The 25,377-nt window shown below is 62.3% G+C and overlaps 1 protein-coding gene and 1 long non-coding RNA gene across 6 annotated transcripts; one reads left to right on the top strand and one right to left on the bottom strand.

Moving 5' to 3' along the window:
* Positions 1-378: 378 nt before the first annotated feature.
* Positions 379-14,841, top strand: HDAC11 (histone deacetylase 11). The gene is made up of 10 exons (XM_019984897.2): positions 379-644; positions 1,612-1,760; positions 4,547-4,647; positions 8,719-8,835; positions 10,249-10,291; positions 10,696-10,772; positions 11,659-11,721; positions 11,944-12,040; positions 12,863-13,041; positions 13,253-14,841. Coding segments are annotated over exons 1-10 (1,044 nt in total). The 5' UTR covers positions 379-642; the 3' UTR covers positions 13,469-14,841.
* A 4,709-nt stretch (positions 14,842-19,550) lies between these two features.
* LOC109576482 (uncharacterized) lies at positions 19,551-22,189 on the bottom strand. 5 transcript variants are annotated; one of them, XR_011563095.1, is made up of 4 exons: positions 22,099-22,132; positions 21,899-21,983; positions 21,036-21,231; positions 19,551-20,385 (listed from the first exon to the last, which is right to left on the bottom strand). It is a non-coding gene; the product is annotated as an uncharacterized lncRNA (long non-coding RNA). The 5 variants fall into 5 exon arrangements; XR_002183395.2 differs by having other exon boundaries at positions 21,607-22,153; XR_011563094.1 differs by having other exon boundaries at positions 21,899-22,152.
* Positions 22,190-25,377: the final 3,188 nt, after the last annotated feature.

Below are 25,377 nucleotides of genomic sequence, written 5' to 3'. Positions count from 1 at the left end.
GGCAGTGGGAGCGGGGGACCTCGAGGGAGCAGGGGACCTCGAGGCAGCGAGGTCATGCATCGTATTAGGTCGGAAATGTCAAGGCCAGAACAGCCGGCCCCCGACCTCATCTCGCTAGTGCAAAACAGAGACCCTAGAGCGCACACGCTCGCCCAGCTGGGGTCGGGGTCACACAGCGACTCCGCCTCCGAGTCCGCCCGGAAGCCGGGCGTCCCTAGCTCCCAGGATCTCCCGGCCTTGGGACCAAGAAGACTGGGCGAGAGGCCGGGCCCGGAGCATAATGTGGCCCCGCCCCCAGGGCGGGACGATTGCTCCTGTTCCAGTTCTGCGACGAGCGGCCCTCCCCCTAAGGGGCGCGGCTTTTAAGCAAGGAGAAATCTCACTGGATGTTTGCCTGCGGAAGGCGGGACTTGGAGCTTGAAGAGCGCTGGGGGCGTGGCCTCCGTCCGCGCCGCCGGAGAGCTCGGCGCGGGACTCCGACCCTCTGTGACGCAGGCCCGAGTCGGGGCGGGGCCGGGCCGAGCCTCTCGAGCTCCGCCCCCAGCGGAGGCGGCCGAGGCCGGGGGCGTGTCCTGGGCGGGCCCGCGCCCCGCCCCGCCCGGTCGCGGAGCGGTGGCTGCGCAGGGAGGGCCCGGCCCCGGGATGTGAGTGCGGCGGGGGCGGGGGCGCGGGCTGGGGCGCCGGCCAGGCCGCGGGGGTTCCCAGGGGTCCCCGCAGGCGGGCGCACCGGTGCGTGGGCGGCCGGGCGAGCCCGCCAGGTGCGGGCCCAGGTACGGCGGGCGGTCGGGCCGCTTGGCCCGGGTCAGCGCCCCGCGTACAGTGGCCAGCCCAGCGCCACTAATCTGCGGCACACGGGGCGCTGGCCGGGCGGGGGCCCGCGACATGCGCGGCTTGGCGTCTTTCCTCGGGGCCCCCCAGCAGAGCGGAGGCCCCTGCGGTGGCAAGCCGGCTCTCTGTGCCCTGTGCGGCGGCTGCGGAGGTGTGATGGGGGTCAGCTGGCGCGGAGGGCCCTAGGTGACCCCATCCCTGGCTCCGGGTTGTGCCGAGGTGACCCCATCCCTGGCTCCGGGTTGGGCCGCAGCCTGCGTGAGCCCCGAGCTGCTGTTTCTGGGAGCTGTCCCCCTTGCTTATCAGGGATAGGGCGCATTCTGTGCTTGGTTGAGTGTGTTATCTTAGTCCTCCCGACAGACAACCGCACGTTTGCAGCCGAGGAAAGCCAGGCCTAAGGCCACACAGCTGTTGGTTGTAATTGTTGTCATGTGGAGCTGAGGTGCTGAGGCTTGCAGCCAGACACACCTGGTGCACATGGGCTGCTCCAGAGACCGGGTGACCTTGGGGTGCCCCGGTCCTCTCTCTCAGCCTCTGGTGGGATGATGGTGGAGCCTCTACACCCACCCCGGGCTGCTGCCAGGATTGGGCCGGATGGTTCAGGGAGGTCAGGAGGGAACCACTGTTTTCGTGTTGTTGCTGTGGCCCTTATCTGCCGCCAAGGGAGCTAGTGGTACCAGGTCAGGGCTGTGTGCTCGGTCTGAGCCTGCTGGCGCGAAGGTGCAGCTCCTCCCACACTGAGGCTGTTCCTGTCTGTGCGTGTCTGTCCCCATGCCCACGAAGGCCACACCCAACCCAGCTGTACCAGCATGTGCCGGACTCGCGCTGGCCCATCGTGTACTCGCCGCGCTACAACATAACCTTCCTGGGCCTGGAGAAGCTGCACCCCTTTGACGCCGGAAAATGGGGCAAAGTGATCAGCCTCCTGAAAGGTATGGAAGCCCCCGCCCCGGACCTGCATCTGCTCCCTGCAGCCCACCTGCTGCCACCACCCTGCTGCCTTGCCCTCACGCAAGCGTCAGACGCTCCCGCTCCAGCCTCTACCCTGACTGCCTTGCACCCATGCTGTCAGAGGATCTCGCCAACACAGCCCTCTGAGCTCAACCTGGCCCCACAGCACACCTTCACCGGCTCCCGTTCCCTGGGGACCCAAACTCTGTCTCTGCCCCCGGAGACCCAGTAGCAGGGGAGCTGGTTGCCATGGAGCCAGGCAAGCTGACATCTGGAGGGACGCACTGTCCATACCCCACAAAGTCTGAGAATCCTGGAGCTGGACCACCTTTGCTCCAACCCCACTGATGAAAAATCTAGGAAACTGGGCCCAGAAAGCTCTGAACCTCAGAGCTCTAGCCTCATCCCGTTTATGGCTCGTCCCCTGAGTAGGGTAATGCTGTGGGGAGTGTGCTGTTTCAACCGTGGTTTGTAATCCAGGGTTGAAAATTCAAGCATCACAGTAGACTGGTGGGAAAAAAAAAGATATTCCAATTTCCAATATTGGGGGTTCTTTAACAGAGGGAAGTAGGAAGTATTACATGAAGTGTTACCTGGCATGGGATGAAGCATTGAGTATCTCTGCATCACACAATGCCTTTGATCACGTCCTGGGGGATGTTTCATTTTGGGGCTAGCCCGCCTTTAACACCTAAGCCCATCTCCCTCTTTACCAAATCTAGAGCGAGCCTCCGGCCCTGCACCTTGCAGAAAATAGTCTCAGTGGAGGTTAATGACACTCATGCGTTTGTATTTTTTTTTGTTTTTAGTTTTGGTTGCCTTCTGTTTCTGGCAGGCGATACTGATTTTCCACCTGCAGTAGCGACCAGAGTGCTTATTCAAAGAAAAAGATTATGTAGAAAAGAGGACAAGTGTGCAGGCCTGGGAAGAGCTCTGGGGGTGGGGGGGCGGAGCCAGCCTGCCTCCCCTGACTGTTCTCTCCTGGGGGTGGAAGCTCGCAGCTGTAACCACTAGACCTCAGGGTTCCCTGGCGCCTCCCTGAAAGAGGTCCTTTCCTCTCTCCTTGCAGCGGGCCTGAGGCTCTCTGCAGGAGAGGAGCCCAAGCCCCTTCTTGGGCTCGCATGTCACCCTGCAGTGCAACCTAAGGGTGCTTTGTCCCCATCCCTCTGAGCTGACCATCTTCCTGAGTTCGCTTCCTTCTGTGATGAGGATGTAGATCGGAGGCAGGGCCATGTGGTGAGGGGCCTTGGGTACTGCCAGGAACAGAGCTGGTCCTTTGGGGAAGGCAGTAGGGAGCCATGAAGTGCTCTGGGCTCTCCATGGAGCTCTTTGTGGGAGATGTAGGGAACCAGGTGGTGTCTAGGGTCTTCCAGGTGGCTCCGTAGTAAAGAATCTGCCTGCCAGTGCTGGAGATGCGGGTTCAACCCCTGATCTGGGAAGATTCCGGAGGGGAAATAGCAACCCACTCCAGTATTCTTGCCTGGGAAGCCTGTGGACGGAGGAGCCTGGCGGGCTACAGTCCACGGGGTCGCAGAGGCGGACGTGACTTAGTGACTAAACAGCAACGGGCTTCTACCAGGGGTGGCTTCTGAGAGTGACGTGTTAGTACAGGTCCCGTAGATTCTACCAGGGGTGGCTTCTGAGAGTGACATGTTAGTACAGGTCCTGTAGATTCTACCAGGGGTGGCTTCTGAGAGTGACGTGTTAGTACAGGTCCCGTAGATTCTACCAGGGGTGGCTTCTGAGAGTGACGTGTTAGTACAGGTCCTGTGGATTCTACCAGGGGTGGCTTCTGAGAGTGACATGTTAGTACAGGTCCCGTGGATTCTACCAGGGGTGGCTTCTGAGAGTGACATGTTAGTACAGTCCCGTAGATTCTGACCTTGTCCTTCAGTGTCCCTAGAACCAGAGCGTCATGGATCCGTTCTCACAGTGCCCTAGACAGAGCGTTTCCTCCCCTCTGTCTAACTTCTTCTGTTGCAAAAAGGAGGAAATTTTGTCTGGTGTGTGTGGGGGGTGACGACATAGCGTGGTGTTTCCCAAACATCAGTCATTGGCAAACCACTCTTGGGAATGTGCCATCAACTCATACCACCTGTTTCGTTATTTACATCAGAGTTTTTATTGACCTAGCCTTCATTTTTAAAAACTTTTAAATAAGCCTGTTTTAAAAGGGAACATTAGGTCATCTCAATGGAAAAAGCCAGTTTCATCTGCCATAAATAGAAGGTCATGGTAAAAAAATAAATGCGATGAAAGCAGCAGTGTGTTCCAGCTCAGGCAGCTTACTGTTGGGACAGACTGTGGAACGATTGCTGCTGGTGAGGGGGTTAAAAAAAGGGAGAGGAGCAAGGATCAGGCAAGTGTTAAAAGAGAGGCCCCCACACACGACACCCCCATGACATCACCCCAAGGTGGAGGAGACTCAATCAGGAGAGTTTTTCTCACCTTGAGATGCAGCATTAATGACCGACCCCTGTGCCACCTGCCTCTGCAAGTTGCCCAGCCACGCCTGAGCTCACCCCCTGGCTCTCAGTGCCCTGGGACACTGGAGGATCGCTGGGCACAACATCCTTTGCCCCCTGGCCCGAGGGCCTGGCGACTCTCTCCACACTGGCCTGAGAGGTGGCCCGTTCTGAGACCACCCGCAAGCCAGCAGGGGCCACCTTCTCCTGGGACGGGGCTGCTAGGGGCCATGTCTGAGCCCGCGGGAGGGGCTGGGGCTGGAGGCCGGCAGGGGTGCATGGTGCCCACTTTGTGGTTTCAGAAGAGAAGCTGCTGTCAGACAGCATGCTGGTGGAGGCGCGGGAGGCCTCGGACGAAGACCTGCTGGTGGTGCACACGAGGCGCTATCTCAACGAGCTGAAGGTGCGGGGCCTGGGGGCGGCCAGCCGGGAGGAGGGCCGCAGGCTCGAGGGGCTCCATTCCTGTCCCTGCGCAGGGGGAGCGTGTGAGTCTTCGGTCCCCATCGGGAGCCAGGGGCCCTAGAGGGGCAGGTACTAGGGATGCGCGTGGCTGCTCCTGGGGTCCGTGAGCCCCCATCCCTGGAAGTATGAAAGCATGGACACCCCCTTGATGGGGATTGAAACTTCGCTGGGGTTCAGGGCTTCTGCCTCGGTGACTTTCCATCTGGGCTTTGTGGACAGGCCTCCAAGACCCCTGCTGGGGTGAGGGGTGGCGGACCCCAGCTCCCTGTCTCCCTCCAGCCACGTCTCTTCCACCTTGGCCTATGTTTATATTGGGCTGAAGTTGAAGATTCTGTTTCAAGGGCTTCTACTGCTGGAGATTTGTTGGAAACTGTTGCGCTGAAAGCTAGCCTTTGTGCCCCAGGGCCCAGCTGGGAACGTACACAAGTGGTCAGGCGGGTGGTGGGTGGTATCGGGGCGAACCCGAGCTCCGGCCCCTCCCAGGCGGTGGCTGCCGCCCAGCTCCTCCGTGGGCCTGGCTTTCAAAGAGAAGCCAGGAATGCAGACCAGTGGGTGATGGCACCTGATTTCTTAATGCAGCGACTCATCGGAAGGTTTGTAAATTCACCTGCAGGCTGCCTGTGGCGACCTCTCTCTAGAAGAGCCGCACGGCTCCCCTCCGCTTCTGAGGGCGGAGAAACTGTTGGGCCCCTTTGTGGGGGCGGGAGGCAGGCGGGCCTGGGGGCGGCATCAGAACACGGTGGGTCGAGGATGCCCCAGGTTCTCTGCTCCTGGGAGCGTGGAACCCTGACATGTACCGCTGGGCTCCCAGCAGGACTCATCTTAGAGCCAGAGTGGACACCCGAGGTCACCAGGCCCTGCCCCCCCAGGTGGACAAGCCTGCAAAGAGGCCACACCTGCTCAAGGTCACCCAGGCGGTCCCGCAGGCCTCGGGGGGGCCCCAGACAGGCCACCTGGCAGGGTCTCCTAGGCTCCTGGTCACGCCTGCTGCCCCTCGTCCTCCCACGCGCCGGCCCGAGCTGTGAGAATTCTAGATGGAGCCGTTGGCAGCGCGCGCTCCTGAAAGATTACCAGGAAGAGGGTGAAACCTGGCTCCCAGGAGAGCGAGGGCTGCGAGGCCCTGGCAGGAAGCCCAGCGCTTGGCTGCCCTGGTTTCCCAGGGCTGGGACCTGCGTGGTCACAGTCCACAGCCCAGGGGCAGGGCCAGGAGGACATGCCTGCCAGAGTCCAGAGGGTGAGGGTGGGACCAGGGCGAGGCTGGGACGGAGCGGGGCCGGGCTGGAGCCAGCGCCCGGAGAAAGCTGGGTGGGGGCCGGGCTCCATCTGTTTGGAGGTCCTTTCAGGGAACCATCGGGGGCTGACCGCGTGGCTGGCCTTGGGCCCCCTAGTACCCTGAAGGCAGCTTTCTAGGTGCTACGTGATAATACGAACAAGTATTCACAGGTAGAGTCTCAAGTAGAAAACCGACATCAGGGGCAGGAGGAGAATTCAGATATGCCAACGTAACCAAGAGGCCACGGCCGAGCTACGTGTCTGGAGCTCCCTGGTGGCCAGAGCAAAAGGAGAAACATGATGATTTCCATATGACCTACTGAGGCAAAGAAGTATTCAGTCAGGCAACACCTCTGTATGGAAATCTGACTGTGTATTGGGTGCAAAAACAACAATAAGCAATGTTCCCTGCTGCCAAGGATCCGCATTTCCTGGTAGAAGACTGAAAAGAAGTAACGGTACAAAAGCGTTTCAGAGCAACAGAGGGAGAAGAAGGAGGGTCGCTGGGCAGAGGCGGGCTCGTGCAGGCTGAGTGATCCGGGAGGGCCTCGAGGAGGCGGGCTGTGAGCTGAGACCAGAGAATGATGAGCAGGCGATACGTGTGGCATTTCAGAGGAAGACAGTTGTAGAGACTCAGGCCTGGAGTGGGAGGGGGCTCAGCCTCCCGAAGGGGAGAGTGAGGGAGTGGGCTAGGCAGGCATCTGGGGGAGGCATTCTGAGCGAGCAGGAGGAGGAGCAGGGGCAAGGGCCCTGAGGCAGGAGTGCCCCAGCAGCAGTGACCCCGCTGGATTGGAGGGAATGGAGGGGAGACGGTAGGAGGCGGGGTCAGATGAGGGTCAGGAGCACCGAGGGCCTGTGGTCACTGCGACTTTGCTCTGAGGGCGGTGGGAGCCCAGGGCTGTTTCAAGCAGGGGGACGTGATCTGACCTAGGTTTCCAAAGCTTGCTTGGCAGCTGTGATGGGAATAGATGAGACCCGGCTATCAGGATGACATCAGGAGCCCAAGAGGAAGCGGGTGGTTGCCGTGATTCTGGTGGGAGAGCCTGGGCGCTCAGACAAGGCTGGAAGCAGCCGTGGCCGGGGGTACACCTGGCAGCACCCGGGGTTTGTTGTGAAGTTGGAACAACAGGACTTTCCTGGGCTCAGATCGGGTGTCGGGTCTGGAGGCCAAGGATGTCCTGGAAACTGTGGCCGGAGCCCCACGGAGTCTGGGCACAACCTGGGCCTTGTTGCTGCCACCACGGTGCCCTGAGTCTGTGAGAGCAGAGACACAGACCCCCGTGCACAGAGTACCCGGGGTTGAGCCTCCGAGGGTCCCCGGGAAATGGGACCCCCAGGGTTATAGGACAGCTTCTCCACTTCTGCAAAACACAAAAACCAAAAAACGCTATTGGGATTTCAGTAGTGATTATGAATCTATAGATGAGTTAGGGGAGAACCGCCATCCTCACAAGGTTAGGTCTTCCAGCCCATGGACACAGATGTCTTTCCCCTTATTCAGATCTTCTTTAAGTTCTTTCAGCAGCATTTCATAGTTTCCACTGTACAAGTCTTATACCTGTTTGGTTAATTTATTCTTTTTGATGTCCTTGTAAATGAAATTGCTTTCTTAATTTCCTTTTGGGGGCGGTGGCTTCATTTTCTTTCCTTCTCTGTCCCCTGCTGGCTTGCTGGGGGTGGAAGGAGGCAGTGGTCGATGTTCTCCTTCGGGGGCTCGTCGCTCCCTTCCAGGGACAGTCGTTCCCTGGCTCCCATGTGCTGGGCTGCTGCTGGGGTGGGGTTGGTGTGACGGACAGGTGGAGCCCCTGCCTTCCTCCACACATGTGCACACATATGCCCCCACTCACTCACATGTGCATACACATGAACGCATGTGCACATGTGCGTACACACACACACACACACACACGTCTTGCAGCTGTCCAGCCAGACCATGTTCTCCCTCCCCCAGCAAAGCTGTCACATTGCAGGTCAGCACCTCCCCACCATGCTGCTGTGTGTCTGTGAGGACAGACCAGCTCCATCTCCGGGCCTGGCGCCTCCCCAGGCTCTTGGGAAGTATCTGCCAGGTGCCAGAGTCCTTGCAGGGCTCTGCCTAGCGTTGGTGGAGAGCCGGGTCTGGACCAGGTGTTCCCAGCCAGCCAGGAGAGGTCCAGGACCAGGGTGCATGGACACCAGCCCAGGGCCTGGGAGGTCGAAGGGAGGCTGTATCCTGGTCTGGGTGCCCCAGGCCCTCCTGCCTCGGCAGCAGGGGACAAGAGCGTGCGGCCCCATTTGCAGGGATGGGGCTTGCTGCTCTGGGGGACGAGCAGCCCTGGGCATCCAGTCTGGACTCTGTCGATGACTCGCTGTGACCTTGTAAAGAAGGATCCTCCTTCCTTACCCCCTCTGCCTGCCCCCGCAGGGCCTTGCTGCCCGCCGGGGTGCGAGCCAGGCCAGTTCCGGGTAGGCTGGGTGGTGACCGGTCGTCCCCTGCAGTTCTCCTTCTAGACACAAGAGGGCAGCCGAGGGCCGTGGCCCACAAGGCCCTTGCGCTGACTCCACTTTAAGAACACCCTGTTGTGAGCGTCTCCGTGCTGAGCCTGAAGTTCAGCCACGGTGGGAGGGCCCCCATTTCTCACCCAAGGAGCTGCACTTGCCTGCAGCCCCCCAGGCGCCCCGAAGCTGGTCCAGAGGGAATCTGCTGCCTCTGGGCCCGTCGGGCAGAGGGAGGCCACACAGCCCGTGTCTCTCCCCGCAGTGGTCCTTCGCCGTCGCGACCATCACAGAGATCCCCCCCGTCATCTTCCTGCCCAACTTCCTGGTACAGAGGAAGGTGCTCAGGCCCCTGCGGACCCAGACGGGAGGAACCATAATGGTAGGTGGGGAGTAGGGGGCAGTGGCTGGGCGGGAACCCCCAGCCCCGGCTCCTTTGCTCCCTGGGCCTTTGCCCACCTGGGCTTTTGCCTCCAGAAGGCCTCGTCCCGCTGAGTAGTTGAGAAAAATCGCAAATGTTCTTCAAGGCAGCAACAGGAACTCTTTCTTCCAAAGCTTCTCCCGTAGAAATCACTGCTTTTCCCCCAAGCCCCCCTGTTATTTACTGGTGTGTAAGAGGTGTCCTTAACCAGCCACCCCCCACCAGGGTGTGTCCTGAAACTGTGGCTCTGAGCTGCTCACATTTCAGATGAAAACAAGCCCGTGGCCTCAGCGGTGGACGGGGGCCTCACCTGCAGCGGGGTGCGGCAGCCACCAGCACTCGAGGCAAAACTGGGCTTCACGTCGCGTGTCAGCTCAGTTCAGTCGCTCAGTCGTGTCTGACTCTTTGTGACCCCGTGGATGGCAGCACCCAGGCCTCCCTGTCCATCACCAACTCCCGGAGTTCACTCAGACTCATGTGCATTGAGTCAGCAATGCCATCCAGCCATCTCCTTCTGTCATCCCCTTCTCCTCCCACCTTCAATCTTTGCCAGCATCAGGGTCTTTTCCAATGAGTCAGCTCTTCACATCAGGTGGCCAAAGTATCAGAGTTTCCGCTTCAGCATCAGTCCTTCCAATGAAAATTAGCCACAGTCAGTGAGGAAAAGAAGTGGAAATGATTGAAATGTACAGTGATCTAACCAGACCTGGATCAACACCGGCTGACCCCTTATAGTTTTCTTCTTAGCTTTGCAAATTTGTGCACTTTTAAAGTTTATTAGAATAGTCCTGCTCACCCCAGAATGATGAGCTCCTACATGATTTCAGGACTAGAGCAACAGTATTTCCATGAGCAAAATTTTGTCTGTTTTCCCTTCGGAAGCCACGTGAGAATCCTTGTCAGCTCACATGCAAGCCTGAGACGGAACTTTGGTTTCCTCCAGTTCCCTCACACAGTCACACAGGGGTTTACACTTTGCAGGTGGCTCAGTGGTACAGAATCCGCCTGCCAATGCAGGAGCCACAGGAGATGTGGGTTCGATCCCTGGGTTGGGAAGATCCCCTGGAAGAGGGAATGGCAGCCCACTCCAGCATTCTTGCCTGGAAGTCCTGTGGACAGAGGAGCCTGGCGGGCTACAGTCCACAGGGTCACAGAGTCGGACGCGGCTGAGCACGCACATATCACACACTGCCCGTCTCGTAGGCCGGCCCGTCGGGGATTTGCCGGACGAGGGCGGGTGGTGCCCCCTGTACCCCACCTCACAGCTCATCCCCCCTGGGAGCTGGCTGCAGTGTTCACGGGGGCAGTGAGTCAGCGCAGGAGCGAGTGAAGGGCTCGGCCCCTGCCTGCCTCAGCCTGTGCTTGTTTTCAAAGGCGGGCAAGCTGGCAGTGGACCGCGGCTGGGCCATCAACGTAGGTGAGTGCCCGGGCCGGGCCGGGGCCTGCTGGCGGCAGCTCGGATGCCCTGATGGCAGAGCTGCCCCCCAACCCAGGGCCCCGGGGCGTTGACCTGCCCCGGGTTGGGGGGGGGGTCTGTTTGCCGGAACAGCCTGGAGGCCCAGAGCTGTCCCTGGGAGGACAGGGGTGGGGGGCACCTGGGGCACACCCTTGCCTGGCCCTGCCCACTGCATGACCAGCCTGGAGGCCCAGAGCTGTCCCTGGGAGGACGGGGGTGGGGGGCACCTGAGGCGCGCCCTTGCCCGGCCCTGCCCACTGCACGACCAGCCTGCAGGCCCAGAGCTGTCCCTGGGAGGACGGGGGTGGGGGGCACCTGGGGCGTGCCCTTGCCCGGCCCTGCCCACTGCATGACTGTCCTCGCAGGCGGCGGCTTCCACCACTGCTCCAGCGACCGGGGCGGGGGCTTCTGCGCCTACGCGGACATCACACTTGCCATCAAGGTGCGTCCGAGCGCACGTGACGGGCGGCGGGGAGGGTGATCGCCTCCAGGAGCCTCCCTGGAACCCCAGTCTGGTGTTCTCACCCCGTGTTGTGAAGGGATCGAGGTCCCGAATGGGAGAGAGCTCACCGGGTCCCTAAGCTGGGCTGAGACTCAGATGTAGACGTGACACCTGCTGGTCGGCGCTGCCCGTGACGGTCCAGAGGTGACCAGCTTCTCCAGGGGCCGGGGGCCGGAGGAGAGCAGCTTACAGGACGCCGCTAGATTATTAACAGGAGACAGGGCTTTGCTCAGGAGAGCAGGGAGGAGACAGGGATCAAGATCTTGATGGTGGTGACAGCGGCTGGCATCTGCGGGGCTCACCCCTTCACCCTCAGGGAACGGGGCTGGAGGGGGTGAGGGCACAGCCTGAAGGGGAAGCGCTGGCCGTGGCCTCCGCGGCTGTCAGAAGCCAGCGCTCCCCCAGCACCTGCGTCCAGGCTCAGGCTGGGAGTCCGTGTGGTCCTCGCGGCTCCTGTCTGCACACGGCATGGGAACGGATTGGGAGGAGGGGGTGGCAGACCCTGGCCGTTTGGAGAGTGAGATGCCAGGAGACCTGGCGGGAGGGGAGGGCGGGGGAAGGAAGGGCTTCCCGAGGAGGTGGCTTTAGGGCTGGGCCCCTGTAAGAAGGCGGAGATGGCCAGATGGAGCTCCGGGTACAGCTGGGAGGGGGACCCCGCTGCAGACACACACAGGCTCCTCTGAGCCACATGGACCTCCTGCTGGCCTGGGGTCCCCCACAAGCACGGAGATGCTCCCAGTCCACCCTGTCGCTGACTGGGGCCCCTGGGGGCCTGCACCTTCTGGCCCAGGGGGTCCTCACCTCTCCCCTTTCTTGCCCTGGGCAGTTCCTGTTTGACCGAGTGGAGGGCATCTCCAAAGCCACCATCGTGGACCTCGACGCCCATCAGGTGAGTGCCCGGCGAGGCTGGGGTCCTCCCCTCCCCAGGCGGCCTCTGACACATGGCCCCATGAGGTGGGGTTCCCTGCCCCCAAGAACACCCCCAAGCCCCAGGCTGGGCCTCTGCTGCCCCTCCACCCGGGCACAGGGGGCGTTCTCTGGGGAGTGCTGGGGGTCCGGGCCTGGCCCGGGCACTGGCCTGCCGTGAGCAGCTTCTGTGTTCCCCCGCCAGGGCAATGGGCACGAGCGCGACTTCATGGGCGACAAGCGCGTGTACATCATGGACGTGTACAACCGCCACATCTACCCCGGGGACCGCTTCGCCAAGCGTGAGTGCCGCCCACCCCAGCGCGCCCCCCTGAACCAGGCTCTGTCTGCCGGGCTGCTCCCACGTGCCGGGCCCTGCAGACGTCACTTCACTTCTTGATCTTCAGCATCCCAGGGAGGGGGAGGCCGTCCCCACTTCGCAGACAAGGAAACTGAGACCCAAAGAGGTCGCTTGACCCACCGAAGACCACGTAACCACCCCCCCACCCCAATAAACACACCGTGAATCCCTCTACTGGGGTGACCACCTGGAGAATAGAGTAGGATTTTCTCCCAGGTATGCAGCTGTCCAGTCAAAAACGGAAGAACAAGAAAGAAACAGAAAAATGTAGAAGCAGAAGATACGAGATAAGACGGCAGAAATCAGTTCAGACTTGACAGATGTTAATGCAAGTGGGTTAAACTCATTGATCCAAAGGCAGAGACTCTTCGATGAAGCTTTGAAGACAGGGGGACCTGCCCACCTTGTGGGGAGGGGACGTTTATGCAAGAAGCGCCTGCGGGCCTGCTGCGGGTGACCCAGCCATGCTGTGGTCCCAGGGACCCGTTTCTGAACTGAGTCTCGTCTCGAGGGGCCTGGCTTCAGACCCGAGGGTGCGTGGGGTGTCCCTGTCTCTGGCGAGTGCTTGCGGGGCAGCGAGCTCGGGGCCCGGCGTGGGTCCCTGAGCCCCAGGGCAGTGCTCCATCCGTGGTCTTCGTGCTCTTTTAGCTTAGTTTGGGTGGATGAGTGGCTGAGCAGCACTCGAGTCAAGACGGGAAAGCAGGTAGTGCCCCCAGCCCCGTTTCCCGCCTGCACGCTGGGGCATCGCTGTCTCCCCCGCCAGAGGCCATCAGGCGGAAGGTGGAGCTGGAGTGGGGCACGGAGGACGACGAGTACCTGCAGAAGGTGGAGAGGAACCTGGAGAAAGCCCTGCAGGAGCACCGCCCCGACATCGTGGTGTACAACGCGGGCACGGACATCCTCGAGGGGGACCGCCTCGGCGGGCTGGCCATCAGTCCGCAGGTGCGTCCCGGGGCGGGCGCAGGGGCGGGCTCTGCTCTGGGGACTCAGCAGCGATGGGAATGTGGGCGGCACGGGCGTTCCTCCTGAGGCCAGAGGGGCTGGGCAGCAGCAGCAGCTCAGAGCGGGGTTAGACTCAGAGCAGGACCTCTGCCACCCTGAGGGCCCGGGCCTGCCTGAGCCCATCTTCCCCGTCCTCCCCCTACCCACCCAGGGTGTCGTGAAGCGGGACGAGCTGGTGTTCCGGATAGTCCGTGGCCGCCAGCTGCCTATCCTCATGGTGACCTCGGGCGGCTACCAGAAGCGCACGGCCCGCATCATCGCCGACTCCATCCTTAACCTGTACAGCCTGGGGCTCATCGGGCCCGAGTCCGCCAGCGTCTCAGCACAGAACTCAGACACACCTCTGCTGCCCCCGGAGGTTCCCTGACCATGCCGCCGTCTCGGAGGCTCCCCGCCTGCCGCCCATCCGCCCACCCACCAGCCTCCCAGCGTGTCTCCTCCTCCAGCCGAGGGACCAGGGGGCGCCTTGCACAGCTCCACTCTCCCCCCTCCCCGGGTGTTGGGGGCTCTGGGCCCCTCTGCGGACGGGGCAGAGGGCAGGGCCCGAGTCCCGGCAGGACCCATGGGGGCACGGCCTGACCAGACCCTGCAGAGGTGATGGTTCTCCCAGGAGGGAGGAGGCAGGTGAGGCTCTGGGGCAGGGGGCGCCCCTCAGGGTGGGGTGCTCCAGTTTTCAGCACAGCACCGCCGTTTCAGACTGAGGAGGCTTGCAGGACCTCCCTCCTGCCTCTTCCACACCCTCTCCCCCTCCCACCAGGGGTGGGGCGTCCAAGAGGGGGCTGAGCCGGTCTCTCAGGGCAGGGATTCCCAGGCAGCAGGCAGGAACCCTGGTCCTGATGTGGGGTTGCGGGGAAGGGTGTGCAAGTGCAGGTGGGTTTTCCCGTCTGACTTCTCCATCAATAAAGGAAGGGCTGGACCCGCTGTCCCTGAGCCCCTCCCCACTCGTGGTGGGGTGGAGAGGGGAGCCTGTTCCAGCAACATCTTGCTTGTCCAGAGGGAAGGGCAGGCTCGGGGTGGGGAAGCGGGGAATGAGCTCTGACCTCAGGGACAGGACAGGCCTGAGCTCTGGAGGCCAGAGGGGCGGAGGAAACCGAGGCCCAGCCCAGGAGACCACGGAGGGGCAGGTGGCCAAGCAGAGTCCCGCAGGCCCTGAGGCCCAGTTGGGGACTGTGGTGCTGGTGAGGCCAGGCTGGGGTTGCTGGGGGCAAGCGGAGGGTCTCCATCCTGGCCTGCAGCAGGTGGGGGTTGGGGGCAGGGCTACAGCCTGCACTAGCCTCCCTGAAAACACCAGGCCTGCCCTGCACCTGCGTCCCAGGTGGGCCCTGACCTTGTCACCGGCTCTGCTCTGAAGGGGATGCTCAGGACCCACTGGGAAGCTGGGACTGGGCGAGGCGTCCAGTGCCCCATGCCTGGTGTGTTCTCGGAGATCAGAGTTGGGGGAGGGAAGGCAGGCCGTCCACGATCAACCCCCCTGGGGACTCTGCTCCTCGCCACCTGGGGGTGCCCTGAATTCTCCTGCCTTCTCCCTCGCACCCCCTCTGCTGTGGGGGTGGGGAGGGTCCCAAGATGACCAAGTGTCACAAACCTTGGACGCCCTGCCCTGCCACCCCACCCCCCGGTCTCTGCACCTAACACCCCTTCTCCTCCAACACGGGCCTGTGACCCCAGGGGGCAGGCGGCGATGGGCTTGTGTCGTGGAGCCTCTGTTCCAGAGAACCATAAAGGCCCTTCCCGATGCGAGCTGGCTGACGTGTGTTCTTCAGAGGAGTCTGTCCCTCCTAAGTATCCCAGGAAATAAAGGCTGAAAGTTCACACAGCAAGGGGCCTGGGGCAGCGGGCTGGTGAATGCTAGTGTTTCATTCTGTCCTCAGAGTCCCCTGGAGAAGGAAGGTCACTGTGCCCATTTTACAGATGAGGCAACTGAGGCTCAGTGAGTTTGCCCCAGGCTTGACCGCAGCTCTGCCAGATCCCACAGCATGTTCGCAGCTGCCTCTGATTTAGCAGGGGTGAAGAGAGGGTGCTCTCCAGACAGAAGGGTTTCAGGGGCAGGGGAGGGTGGGGATGGGAAGGTGCCAGACAGGGAGCACATGTTGGGATGGGCTGAGCAGGGGCAGAAGGGTTGGGGCAGGTGGGGAGTGGGACCTTGTCCTTAGCCTGGCAGAGCGGCCAGGGCACCCCCAGCATTAGGGGCACAGCCTGGGTGGGGAGTGGGTGTTGCTCGAGGATCAGTGCCGGGGCAAGGACAAGTGATGAAGACATTGGGTGGTGGTTGGGGTCCAGGTGTGCCCTGCGCCAGGTGCGAGGCGGGTGAAGGCTGGCAAGGCCGTCGTCTCTGTTTACAGCTGTAGATGCCGATGCATGCGATTGGCGGGGGCGGGGTTACTTGCTCAGAGCGCACACTGGGGGCTGGAGGAGCAAGCTTCCCACCAAGGCCTTGGCTCTGGAATCCGCAACTCTTTCATCCTCCGTGAGATGGGCCTCGAAGGACGCGGTACTCACCCGGAGCGTGGGCCCAGGACTGAACACCTGGAGGATGTTTGGGACCATTCGTGACCACAATGGTGACTGCTGCAGAGCAGGAGGAGAGTCCGGGCTGGTTCCCATGAGGTGTTTGGGCTCTGTTCTTAGGATGTGCACTCTGTGCTCTTTGCAAGTGATCCCCCAAGTTATGAATCCCCAAGGGGAATGTGCCAAGCCCTGGCTGAGCGGGTGGGCAAGAATGGGGCCAGGCTGGGAGGTCTGGGGTCTGACACGTGCTCGGGGAGAACCCAGGGGCCTGGCAAGCTTGGAAAAGGTCCTGCAAAAAGGAGCCCACGTGGGCCAGCATGCTGCCCGGCGGTGGTGGAATGTCTGCAGCAGGCAGCTCCAGAGCGTCCTGAAGATCTGACCTAGGAGAACCCCTCGCCCCTACCACGCCCCATGCTGGGGAGTGGGCAGACCCCTGGGCCCCACGCCCAACACATAGGGAGCCCTCCGGGGCCTCTCCGAGCCTCCGTCCTCAGCCCTCCTGGTGGCTCGTGTCCTGAACTTGCGAGGCTGGCCAGGGTGTCCAGGGTGACGCTGGAGCCAGCTCAGAGCCTGACCCCACGAAGCTGGTGCATGATCGCGTCCCCCCCGTCATCCCCAAGACCCCAGCGCCAGGCCCGACTGGAGGCCCGCAAGTCCTGGGAGGTCATCTCGAGAGAGTTCACGGCCCCAGTCTCGGCTTGGGGCTGGTGCGCGTTCTCAGGCAGCACTGCCCGCCCAGGGCACCATGCCTGAGGCTGGAGGAGGCAGAGGCAGGAAGGGACATGCCCAGCCTGCCGCCCAGGGCATAAACACAGGCAGGGGCACTGGCAGGGCCCCCCAGCTTTGCAGGACTCCTGGGCAGATCTGAGGGAGACACAATGCTGCCCTGGCCTCGTGTCGGTTTCATTTAGCCCAGCCATCCCCAGCTGGGGACGCCCTGCCCCGAGCGGAGGGCCACCGCGGGGAGGCTTGGTGCCATGTCGGGAGTGGTGCCTTCCCAGGACTGTCAGCCAGGCTGCAGGGGGACAGCGGTTAAGCCATGAGCGCCCACCCCTCACTGGCCAGACCTTGAGTCCCAACCCTCCACCTGTGGCTAGCCAGGTGCTTTTCCCTCTCTGCCTCAGTATACTCATCTGCAAAGTGGGAATGATACTCTGCATGGGGGCAGTTGTCACGAGAACTCAAGGAGCCAATATTTGTTGAGAGCTTATAGTGGTGTCAAGCCTGGAACAGACACTCCATACCAGTTACCCATCAGCAGCTGCGTCACTGCCTTAGGGACAAGGAGGTTGAGACTCACAGAGGTCAAGTGACTTGCCCAAGGTCACACAGGCAACAGAAAAGCCAGGGAACGGACCCGAGGCCGCCTGACTCTAGAATGAGCGCCCTTGCCCCCCAACCCCACAAGCAGACCGTCTGGCAAAGGTTTGTAATGACCAGGGGGCAGAAGAGGCGGAGCTGTCCTTTGTGGAGGGCCCGCTGGGATACCAGCTCGGGGCTGGTGGTCAGTCTGGAAACTGACGCCCAGGGAGGGCTGTTAAGGAGCCTGGTGGCCAGCTGGGGACCAGAGCTCAGCCTCCTGGATCCCGCCCATGGCAGCTTTCCGATGGGGAGTCGGGGGTCCCGAGCGTCGCCCCGGCCCCCTCCTTGGGCATTTTCCTCTGCACGCCTTGTCAGCACCAGGGTCAAGGCACGGCTGTCAGGGCACGAGGGAGCCCTGGGCTCTGCCGTCAGGGGCGCGGTCTCTGCAGGAAGGACGTGGGCTTTGTGGCCGGCCAGCCTCAGTCTGAACCTGCTTTGCCACTGGCCTCGGAGTGACCCTGGGCAAGCGCAGCCCCGACCGCAGGCTGGCCCTCCCTCCACACAGGCCTGTGTGAGGGGACGGAAGTGGCCTGGCCTATGCGCTCCAGTCACTTGAGGACGGACTTAGGGTCCAGCGGGAGAGTGTGGGGTGCCCTCCTGGCCTGCTCTCCAGTCTCTTGCTACACAGACGGGAAACGGACACCTAGAGAGACACGGCTTCATTGCACGTGGGAGCTGACTCATCGGAAGGTGGAGGACATGGTGTTTGGAGCTGGACTTTCTTGCCAGCTGTGCGGCCTTGAGCTGTGGTCACCATGCTGAGCCCTGATCTCCTCCCCTGTAAGATGCCCTGGTGTCGGCATGTTCTCAGTTAACATTGGCATCCTTCAGGAGGGCACCGGATGGGATGTTCTCGGGGCCGGGGCATCTGAAATCATCTTGTGGCCTCTGCGTGCAGCTTCTGGGTTCACGACGTGAGTCGTGCACAGGCGTGTGTTCACTGGCTTCATTCTCAGCACAGCTGTGTCCACGGAGGAAGACGGATGCAGAGAGGATGGGTCTCCAGACATACCCCCCAGCCCCCCAGAGCCTGCACCCCGTGTGCTGGAAGTGCCCACCCTTGGGTGCCCCGTGGCCGTGACCTCCCCTCCCAAGGGGTGTGCTAGCGAGGGGGCCTCAGGCATCCAGCTCCGTGGCTGAGGGGCGTCCCACCCCTTTCTGAGATTTCCCATTGGGCACCCTGGCCTTGGAGCTCTGAGGAGGGCTCACACATGAGGGGTGCTCCCAAGGGGCCAGGAGGAGGGGGCGATGGCCCAACCGGAGACCCCTTCCCTGCTGGGACCCCCGAGCCGGCACTCACACCCCGCCAGTCATCGCGGTAACCGATACCCGGGCGGCCAGACGGAGTTATGGTGTGCGGCTGGGAGGCTATTTTGTCTAATGCGCTGAGAGGCGTTTGGAAATTCCTGGAGCCCATCTGGTCCTAGTTACGCCACAATATTGCTGTCTCTTCAGCTTGCAGACAAGGGAACACTTTTATTTCTCCTCTCGGAGCTCAGGAATGTGCCGAAAACACAGGCCGGCGGACGCCCATCTGGTTCCCGAGGTCTTCGGTCACGTGAGGACCCGTTGTCATTTCAAAGGCTGTGGCTCCTTCCCCAGGAATCCTGCGATGCCGCGGGGGTCCGAGGCCTGGCATGGGGTGCCAGCTGTGTGATGCGTTCCCGAACCCCAGGCTCTCATCCGCACAGCTGAGATGGGCACTCCTGGTGGTGGGGCTGGGGGGCACGCTAGCCTGGCACGTGGTGGGCACCTATCCAGCAGTGGCGGCTTCCCCGAGAGCTCCTCGAACCTGAGACCGTTCTTTGACCAGTCCGAGGGCCAGTAGCCTCTGTCTAGCGGAAGCTTCAACTCTGACGGATGAGTCATTCCTAACACCCCAGCCTGCCCACAGCCAACCCCAGCACCAGAGGGGAAGCAAATAGAGAGGGTCCCTGTCTAACCCATCCCGGTGGAGTCCAGGCCAGACCACTCCTGCTGTCTCGCCTGGGCTGGAGCCTGACTCTTTATTCCCAGAGAGCTGGTCCCGGGGGCCCTCGGGGCTCCTGCTGCTGCAGTGCCCAGAGCCGCGTGCGGCCGCCCACTGCCCCTGCTCACACTCTCCTGCCTGGCCCAGCTCCCTCTTGGCCGCAACCCCGGGCGTGTTCAGAGTCGCTGGCACCCTCCTCCCCTTCCTGGAGGAGCTCCCACCCCTCCAGCCCAGGCTGTAGCGATCATGGTCCCCTGCCCGCCCCCCAGCCTAGCCCCTGCTGCCCCGAGAGTGCAGTGTGATCCAAGGACAGATCCTCCTGGAGGGTGCTTCTCTCCACCCCTGAGCTTGGACATGCCCACGGACTTGCTTCATGAACCGTGAGCTCAGTGCCTGTGTGTCTCCCCGGGGACGCTTTCCTCCCTGGGGACACTTTCCCAGCCAGTGGGCGATGCTCCAAGTGCCTTGCTCTTGCTGCAGCAATGGCGGGAACACATTTTGAGCTGAGGCATCTGTCAGTCTGGGTCCCTGAAAGCCCCAGGTGAGCAGAGCCCCCTGGGCAGACAGGGGTGGATGTTCAGAGTGAGGGAGAAATAAAGCACCGCTGAGGTTCTACGTGGCGCGTTGCACGGCACAACCTTGCCCATCCTGACACCTGTCCCCTGCCTCTGACCACGGAGAAGGCTCAGTGATGGACCAGAGTCCTTACCTAGACTTTTATATTTGGGGGCGGGAGGGGAAGGGACTTTGTCTCACAAGTCACAGAGCAGCCTGATTTCAGCCACAAAGATAAAGCCTGTCTAAGGTACTAGAGAATGAAACGGAGAGAGAAACAGATAAAACACGATGGGGAAACAAGGAAGCCTGGCGGCGCTGAGACGGGGTTGCCATGGACAGCTGGACAAGTTGTGCACTACACAGCTCTGATGTGTGCTGCTCAGAGGGGCATCAGGGGAGATGTATTTGCCAGGATACTTTTCCAGCAGGTGGCGGTAAAGCATCTCAAGGAAGTGGAGCCTTGCTGTGCTTGGCGCAGAACTTCATCCAGGCTGGCACCCTTGCGGTGTCAGATCCCCGAGTTCTGTCCTGGAGCCCCCAGAGCGTCCGGAGCTCAAGGAGGACTCGATGGCGCTTGTTCTCACCATGAATTCCCCTTGTTAAGCTCTGCTCGCAGTAGTCATCGATGGTCCATTCACTGGCAAGAGGCATCGAGCTTGTTAGCCGCTTTCCAAGCAGAGCCTGGGTGCTTCTAGAAGTGACTGGCCAACGACAGGAGAGGAGACAGAATAACCGCTAGAAGTAAACACAAGAACAGCACCAGCCGACTGCCAGTTTGGGGCTGTCTGTGTAGAGGCGAGTAACCCCCGCTCTCTCCACAGGTGCCAGATGCTCTGCTGTGCTGGTGTGCTGTAGCCTGAGCACGGCTGGCTGGCCTGGTCGTTTTTCTGTAGGATCACAGAGGAGACACTGTGTGGGCTTCACTTCCTCTTGAATGGTTAAGTATAACTGTGTTGTTGCTTAAAAAGGACAGACCAAAATTATCCGCAGAGGGCGCATGTGTGTGTGGCTTGAGCTAGGTAAATAATGTATCATTGTAAAAGGATGCTGTTGGCCGAGGCCCAGTCCCCCAGCTGTCCCCGGCACAGGAGGGGGCTGCCTGCTGGCCGGGGCCTAACCCCACTCTGCCTGGCTCATGCGGACTCCCTCCTATGACTCAAAATGTGGGGAGTTTCAGGAAAAGTTTTGGGAGAGACAGTGGGTCTTCCCTGATGGCTCAGCAGGAGCCATGCAGGAGACATGGGTTCCATCCCTGGGTCGGGAAGATCCCCTGGAGGAGGAAATGGCAACCCACTCCAGTATTCTGGCCTGAAAAATCCCATGAACAGAGGAGCCTGGCGGGCTACTGTCCAGCAGTTTGCAGAGTCGGACACGACTGAGCGACTGAACACGCAAGTCTGTGGGCTCTGACGTCGGACCATCAGGGCGCCAGGGGGCAGTCTTGGTGTTGCCCTTCCCGGCGAGATGACTCCAGACAAGCCCCTGCCCCTGCCCATTTGGAGCTGCGGCAGCCAAGAGTGGGAAAGTTGACACCTACCTGCGGGGTCCTCGGAAGGGTCTGGTGGGTGGGCGAGGGGCCCAGGGCGTGGCTGGCAGGCACAGGGCCCAGGGCCCCTGACGTGGGTCCCCGGGTGCCCATGGCAAGTCGCTTCACCTCTGGGAGTCTGGGTTTCCTCGTCCGTCAAGAGGTGGCTTCTCACGGTGCAAGGAACAACCAGGCCCTTTCTGCTTCCCTGCCGGGCAGCAAGGGGGTGGGGGTGGAGGTGGGGGTCTGTACCCCCCGCGTCAGTCCCAGAACAGGGCCTGCAGGCAGGAAGTGGGTCCTCAGAAGCACCCCATTTGTGTTCTGGTCTGTGCCCACAGGCTGCAGGAGACTGGCTGGGAGCAGTCTTTGCTGGGCCAGCCTAGAGACCCCCTCCCCACTCCACATCCGGGAGGGGGCCCCCTTGCCCCCCTGAATTCTGAGCAAGTGCCCCATCCACGCTCCCCCCCTCCCGCCAGGCCCTCCCCAGGGCTCCCCGGCAGGCTGCTTGGCACCTCTGGTGCAGGGGGGGGAGGCCCTGGGCCCCGCCAGCAGCCCTGGGCCAACACCACAATTGTTTTTCCACCTGGAGCTTCCAAGGGGCGGCTGGCAGCCAAGCCGGGGGGCTCGGGTGAGCCGCCAGCGGGCGCGGGAGGAGCCGAGTTTCAGCCACTCCATCCACGGAGTGAAGTGGACACCGCAGGTCGGCTGTGCACTGTCCTTTGACCCCGGGTGCATGACTGAACCGCCCTCGGCTCCCGTTTCATCCATGAAATGGGGACGACATCTCAGCCTGGCTGGGGGGCCCCATGCAAAGGCCTTAGAACAGCGCCTGGCCCTGGACGAAGGCTCCAGAAGTCTGTTGCCGTGATCCTTACGGTTATAAGGCATCGCTCCTGCGGTTGTCGTCTTGACGCTGACGCCGCGTCTGTGGTGAAGCAGGTTGGACCTGTCTCCGAGCCGCTGTGTATGTAGGGAAGCCGTGAGCCCACAGACACCCCCGGCCTCCCACTGGTCCCTGACCCCTCTTCCTGCCTTTAGCCTGGCGGCTGCCCCCAAAGTGTAAAGGATAGGTCACCTGCCGGCCCCCCGCACTGCAGATATCGCCACGTCCCAGCAGCCTCTGCGCGGATTTCGACATCCAGGCCGGGGCTGGGGGCAGGGCAGCCCCGCAGCTGTGAGGTTAAGCGGGGCTGAGGGCGGCCACTCAGGTCCCCAGGGCCTGGCTGTGAGAACAAGCTGTCCCCACCCACCTGGCCGCCGTCCCTCGCTGTTGTTTGGAGGAGACACAGGTCATCACACTCCGGCGGGCCTCCCTGCCTGCCCCTTGGCTCCCCCGGCTCTTGGCCTGGGACAGCTCCTGGCTGACCGAGTCTGACCCTGGTGGTCAGTGCTGCAGGCCTGCTCTCCCCTGGCCTCCACGTGAAAATCAGGGGGATGGAGCAGTCGGTCTCCGTGTGCCCTCCCCGCTCCGGGCCTGGGAGATAAGGATGGGGTGTGCGGGTGGGGGCCGGGGGGCACTCGGGACGTTATACTCCCAGTGGCGTTTGAGAGGCCCTTTTAGAGAAGAAGGTGCTCAGGTGGGTGTGCAATCTGTTAGTGAGATGTGCCTTGTCCCTCATCCCTCCTGACCCGGCCGGGCCTAGGCTGAGAAGCAGCTGCTGGGCTGTGGAATTACCACGCGCCCCAGAAAGGGACGAGGCCTCAGAAACGGGAGGGGAGAGTCATTAACACCGGCTGGGGGAGCTTGTCCTAGGCCAGTTGGATCCCGGGGAGGACCCCGCTGGGGGCGGCAGGGGCACCTCCAGGAGCCCGGTTCCAGGGCTTGATGACAAACACAACCCAGCAGGGAGACGGTAGCTGCGTGGGCACCGGGGCACCGGGGTCACTGGCACTGCAGGGCCTGCCTGCCAATGGAAGGAGGCGCAGGGCCCAGGCAGGGAGAGGCCAACTTGAGCGGCGTTGCAGAGACCAGGCCCTGGTTCCAGTCCCGCCTGGACCTCATCCCAGCTGTGTGACCGTGAGCAGGGCCCTTCTCCCCTCTGATTCCCCACTCCTCGTCCACAAAGCCGAGGAGGAATGCCCCCAACATGTGCAACTTGGCCCTGGCATACTCCAGTGGCCGGCAGGCAGGCAGGCAGGCAGGCAGGGCTCTGAGCCTCTGGCCACCTTGGGCCTCCTGCTCTGTCCGGGGGCTGGAGGATGCAGTCGTGGGCACTGATTGCGCTGGCTCCAGCTCCCAAGACCCTGGAAGCTGCCAGGTCAGTCCTGGGACGGGTGCTCTGCCCATGGGAACTTGGGTCTGTCCCAGGAACAGGAGGGCAGAGCTCTGCCAAGCTCTCTCTGACCCAGGACGGACAGTGGGCACCGCCTGCCCGTCCAGTGCCAGCGGCTGCCGGCCAGGGTCTACAGCGGACAGTGGTCCTCCCCCTCTGAGGGCTGGAAAGGGGAGCCAGGGCAGCCTGCAGGCTGTGAGCAAATGTCTCCCCAAAAGACGCCTGGAACTGAGCTGAATCGGGAGCTCCCTGTGGCGGCTGGACGTGTGGACCGGGAGGGAGGGAGGCACCAGCTGGGAGTGAGGAGAGGGCGTCCAGCTGGGCTTGGCAGTCAGGTGCAGAGCCAGGGGGCCAGGGTGAGGTGTCCGGGGCTGGGGCCATGGCTCTAAGGGCCAGCCTGCAGCCCCTCAGAGCCCTCCGAGACGCCCGCTGGGAAAGGGGGGACCCTGCGCAGACACAGCAGGCAGGCTCAGGATTGGTGGGGGGTATGCCCCCTGTGCCCTTGTAGACGCAGCAGCCCTGGCCGTCCTCAGAGCTGATGCCTCCTCGGGGTCCAGACGGGCAGCCCCCTTGGGGGGAGGCTGGCTCCCAGCACGGCCCTCGAACTTGACCTTGAGCCCCTCCGCCCTCACCGATGACTCCAACCTTTCTCCAACACCCAGAGTGCTGGCTCTGCAGCCCCAGGGCTGGATGGTTTAGGATCTTGTGTGTAGATGAAGGCGCCACCCGAGGGGAGTGTCCCCTGGAGTGAGATCGGGCAGGGTCCCCATGGACGACCAAAGGGACCTCTGGCTGCCCCCACAGACACCCGTGGGCTCAGGCCAGGGCGGCCTGCCTCCTGCAGCCTCCTTCCACTCCCCGGGGTGCTGGGGAAGCCTGGCCCCCTGATGCCCCAGCTCCCCTCCTCCACCCGGCAGCGCCAGGCTGAGACGGGGTGCCCCTCCCTCCATGGCACCCCGGGGTCTCTGAAGAGCCCCCCACTTTGCAGCCCGAGCATCACAGATGTGGGGAGAGCCCTCCACTCTTCTGCGCCTGTTTCCCCAACTCGCGCTCCGGCCAGGCCATTCCCAGCTGGATGGAGGGGGGTCCAAGGTAGGGGGCGGGGAAAGCTGAGGCCGGAGGAAACGTGGTCAGCTGCCCAGGTAGGGACAGGGCTGTGCCCACCTCAGGGAGGCACTCCCCGCCCGCCGAGGACAGCTTCCTGCCCAGCAGGCTCCATAGGGAGGGCATCATCCCGGAGATAACACCATGGAACCCAGGTCAGCCAGGGATACCTGGGCAGCCGTCCAACAGGGCGATCCCCCTGCGGTCCTGGTGCCAGCGCCTCTTCCTGATGTGGGGTCCTGGGCTCGGGGGTCTCAGGCGAGGACAGACTCTTCCTGGGGTCGGGAACGCAGGGAACCTCGTGGTGGGCACGTGTGCGCAGTCACCGTGCTCTGCTTTCCAGCTATACTAAACCTGGCGACCCTCGTCAAGGGTCCTGAAAGCAAAGTGAGGCCCGCCGGGTGATGTGCCTGTCAGCGTCCCTCCAGGTAAGGATGCAGAGAGCTGGGGAGAGCACTGCTGGCTCGCGTGCCCAGGGACATGGTGACACGGGGCTCAGACAGAGAATCCGCGAGCACCAGGGCCCAGGGTCCAGACAGGCTGGGGATGGGAGACATAGCAGAGGCACGTGGGGATAAGGGGCCCCTCCGCGCCAGACCTGTCCTGGGGACAGAACATCTCTTTGTCCATAAGACAGACAGAGAGAGTTAGAGAGAGTTAACGTTCAGAGAGTGTTAGTCGCTCAGTTGTGTCCGACTCTACGACCCCATGGACTGTATGTCCCCAGGCTCCTCTCTCCGTGGGATTTCCCAGGCAAGAACACTGGAGTGGGTTGCCATTTCCTCCTCCAGGGGATCTTCCCGACCCAGGGATGGAACCCGGGTCTCCCGCATCACGAGTACGTTCTTTACCGTCTGAGCCACGGCGGGGGGTGGGGGCGGGGCGGCTCAGAGTGGTCAGGAGCAAACCCAGGCTTGTGCAGCTGGTGTGTGGTCGTGAGCAGCAGCCCCCCATGGGTGTGACACCAAAGCCCACGT

The sequence above is a fragment of the Bos indicus genome, chromosome 22 (assembly GCF_029378745.1).
Source record: "Bos indicus isolate NIAB-ARS_2022 breed Sahiwal x Tharparkar chromosome 22, NIAB-ARS_B.indTharparkar_mat_pri_1.0, whole genome shotgun sequence".
NCBI lineage: Eukaryota > Metazoa > Chordata > Mammalia > Artiodactyla > Bovidae > Bos > Bos indicus.
Note: the sequence above shows the minus strand (reverse complement) of the source record. Positions and strands in the feature narration are given on the sequence as shown.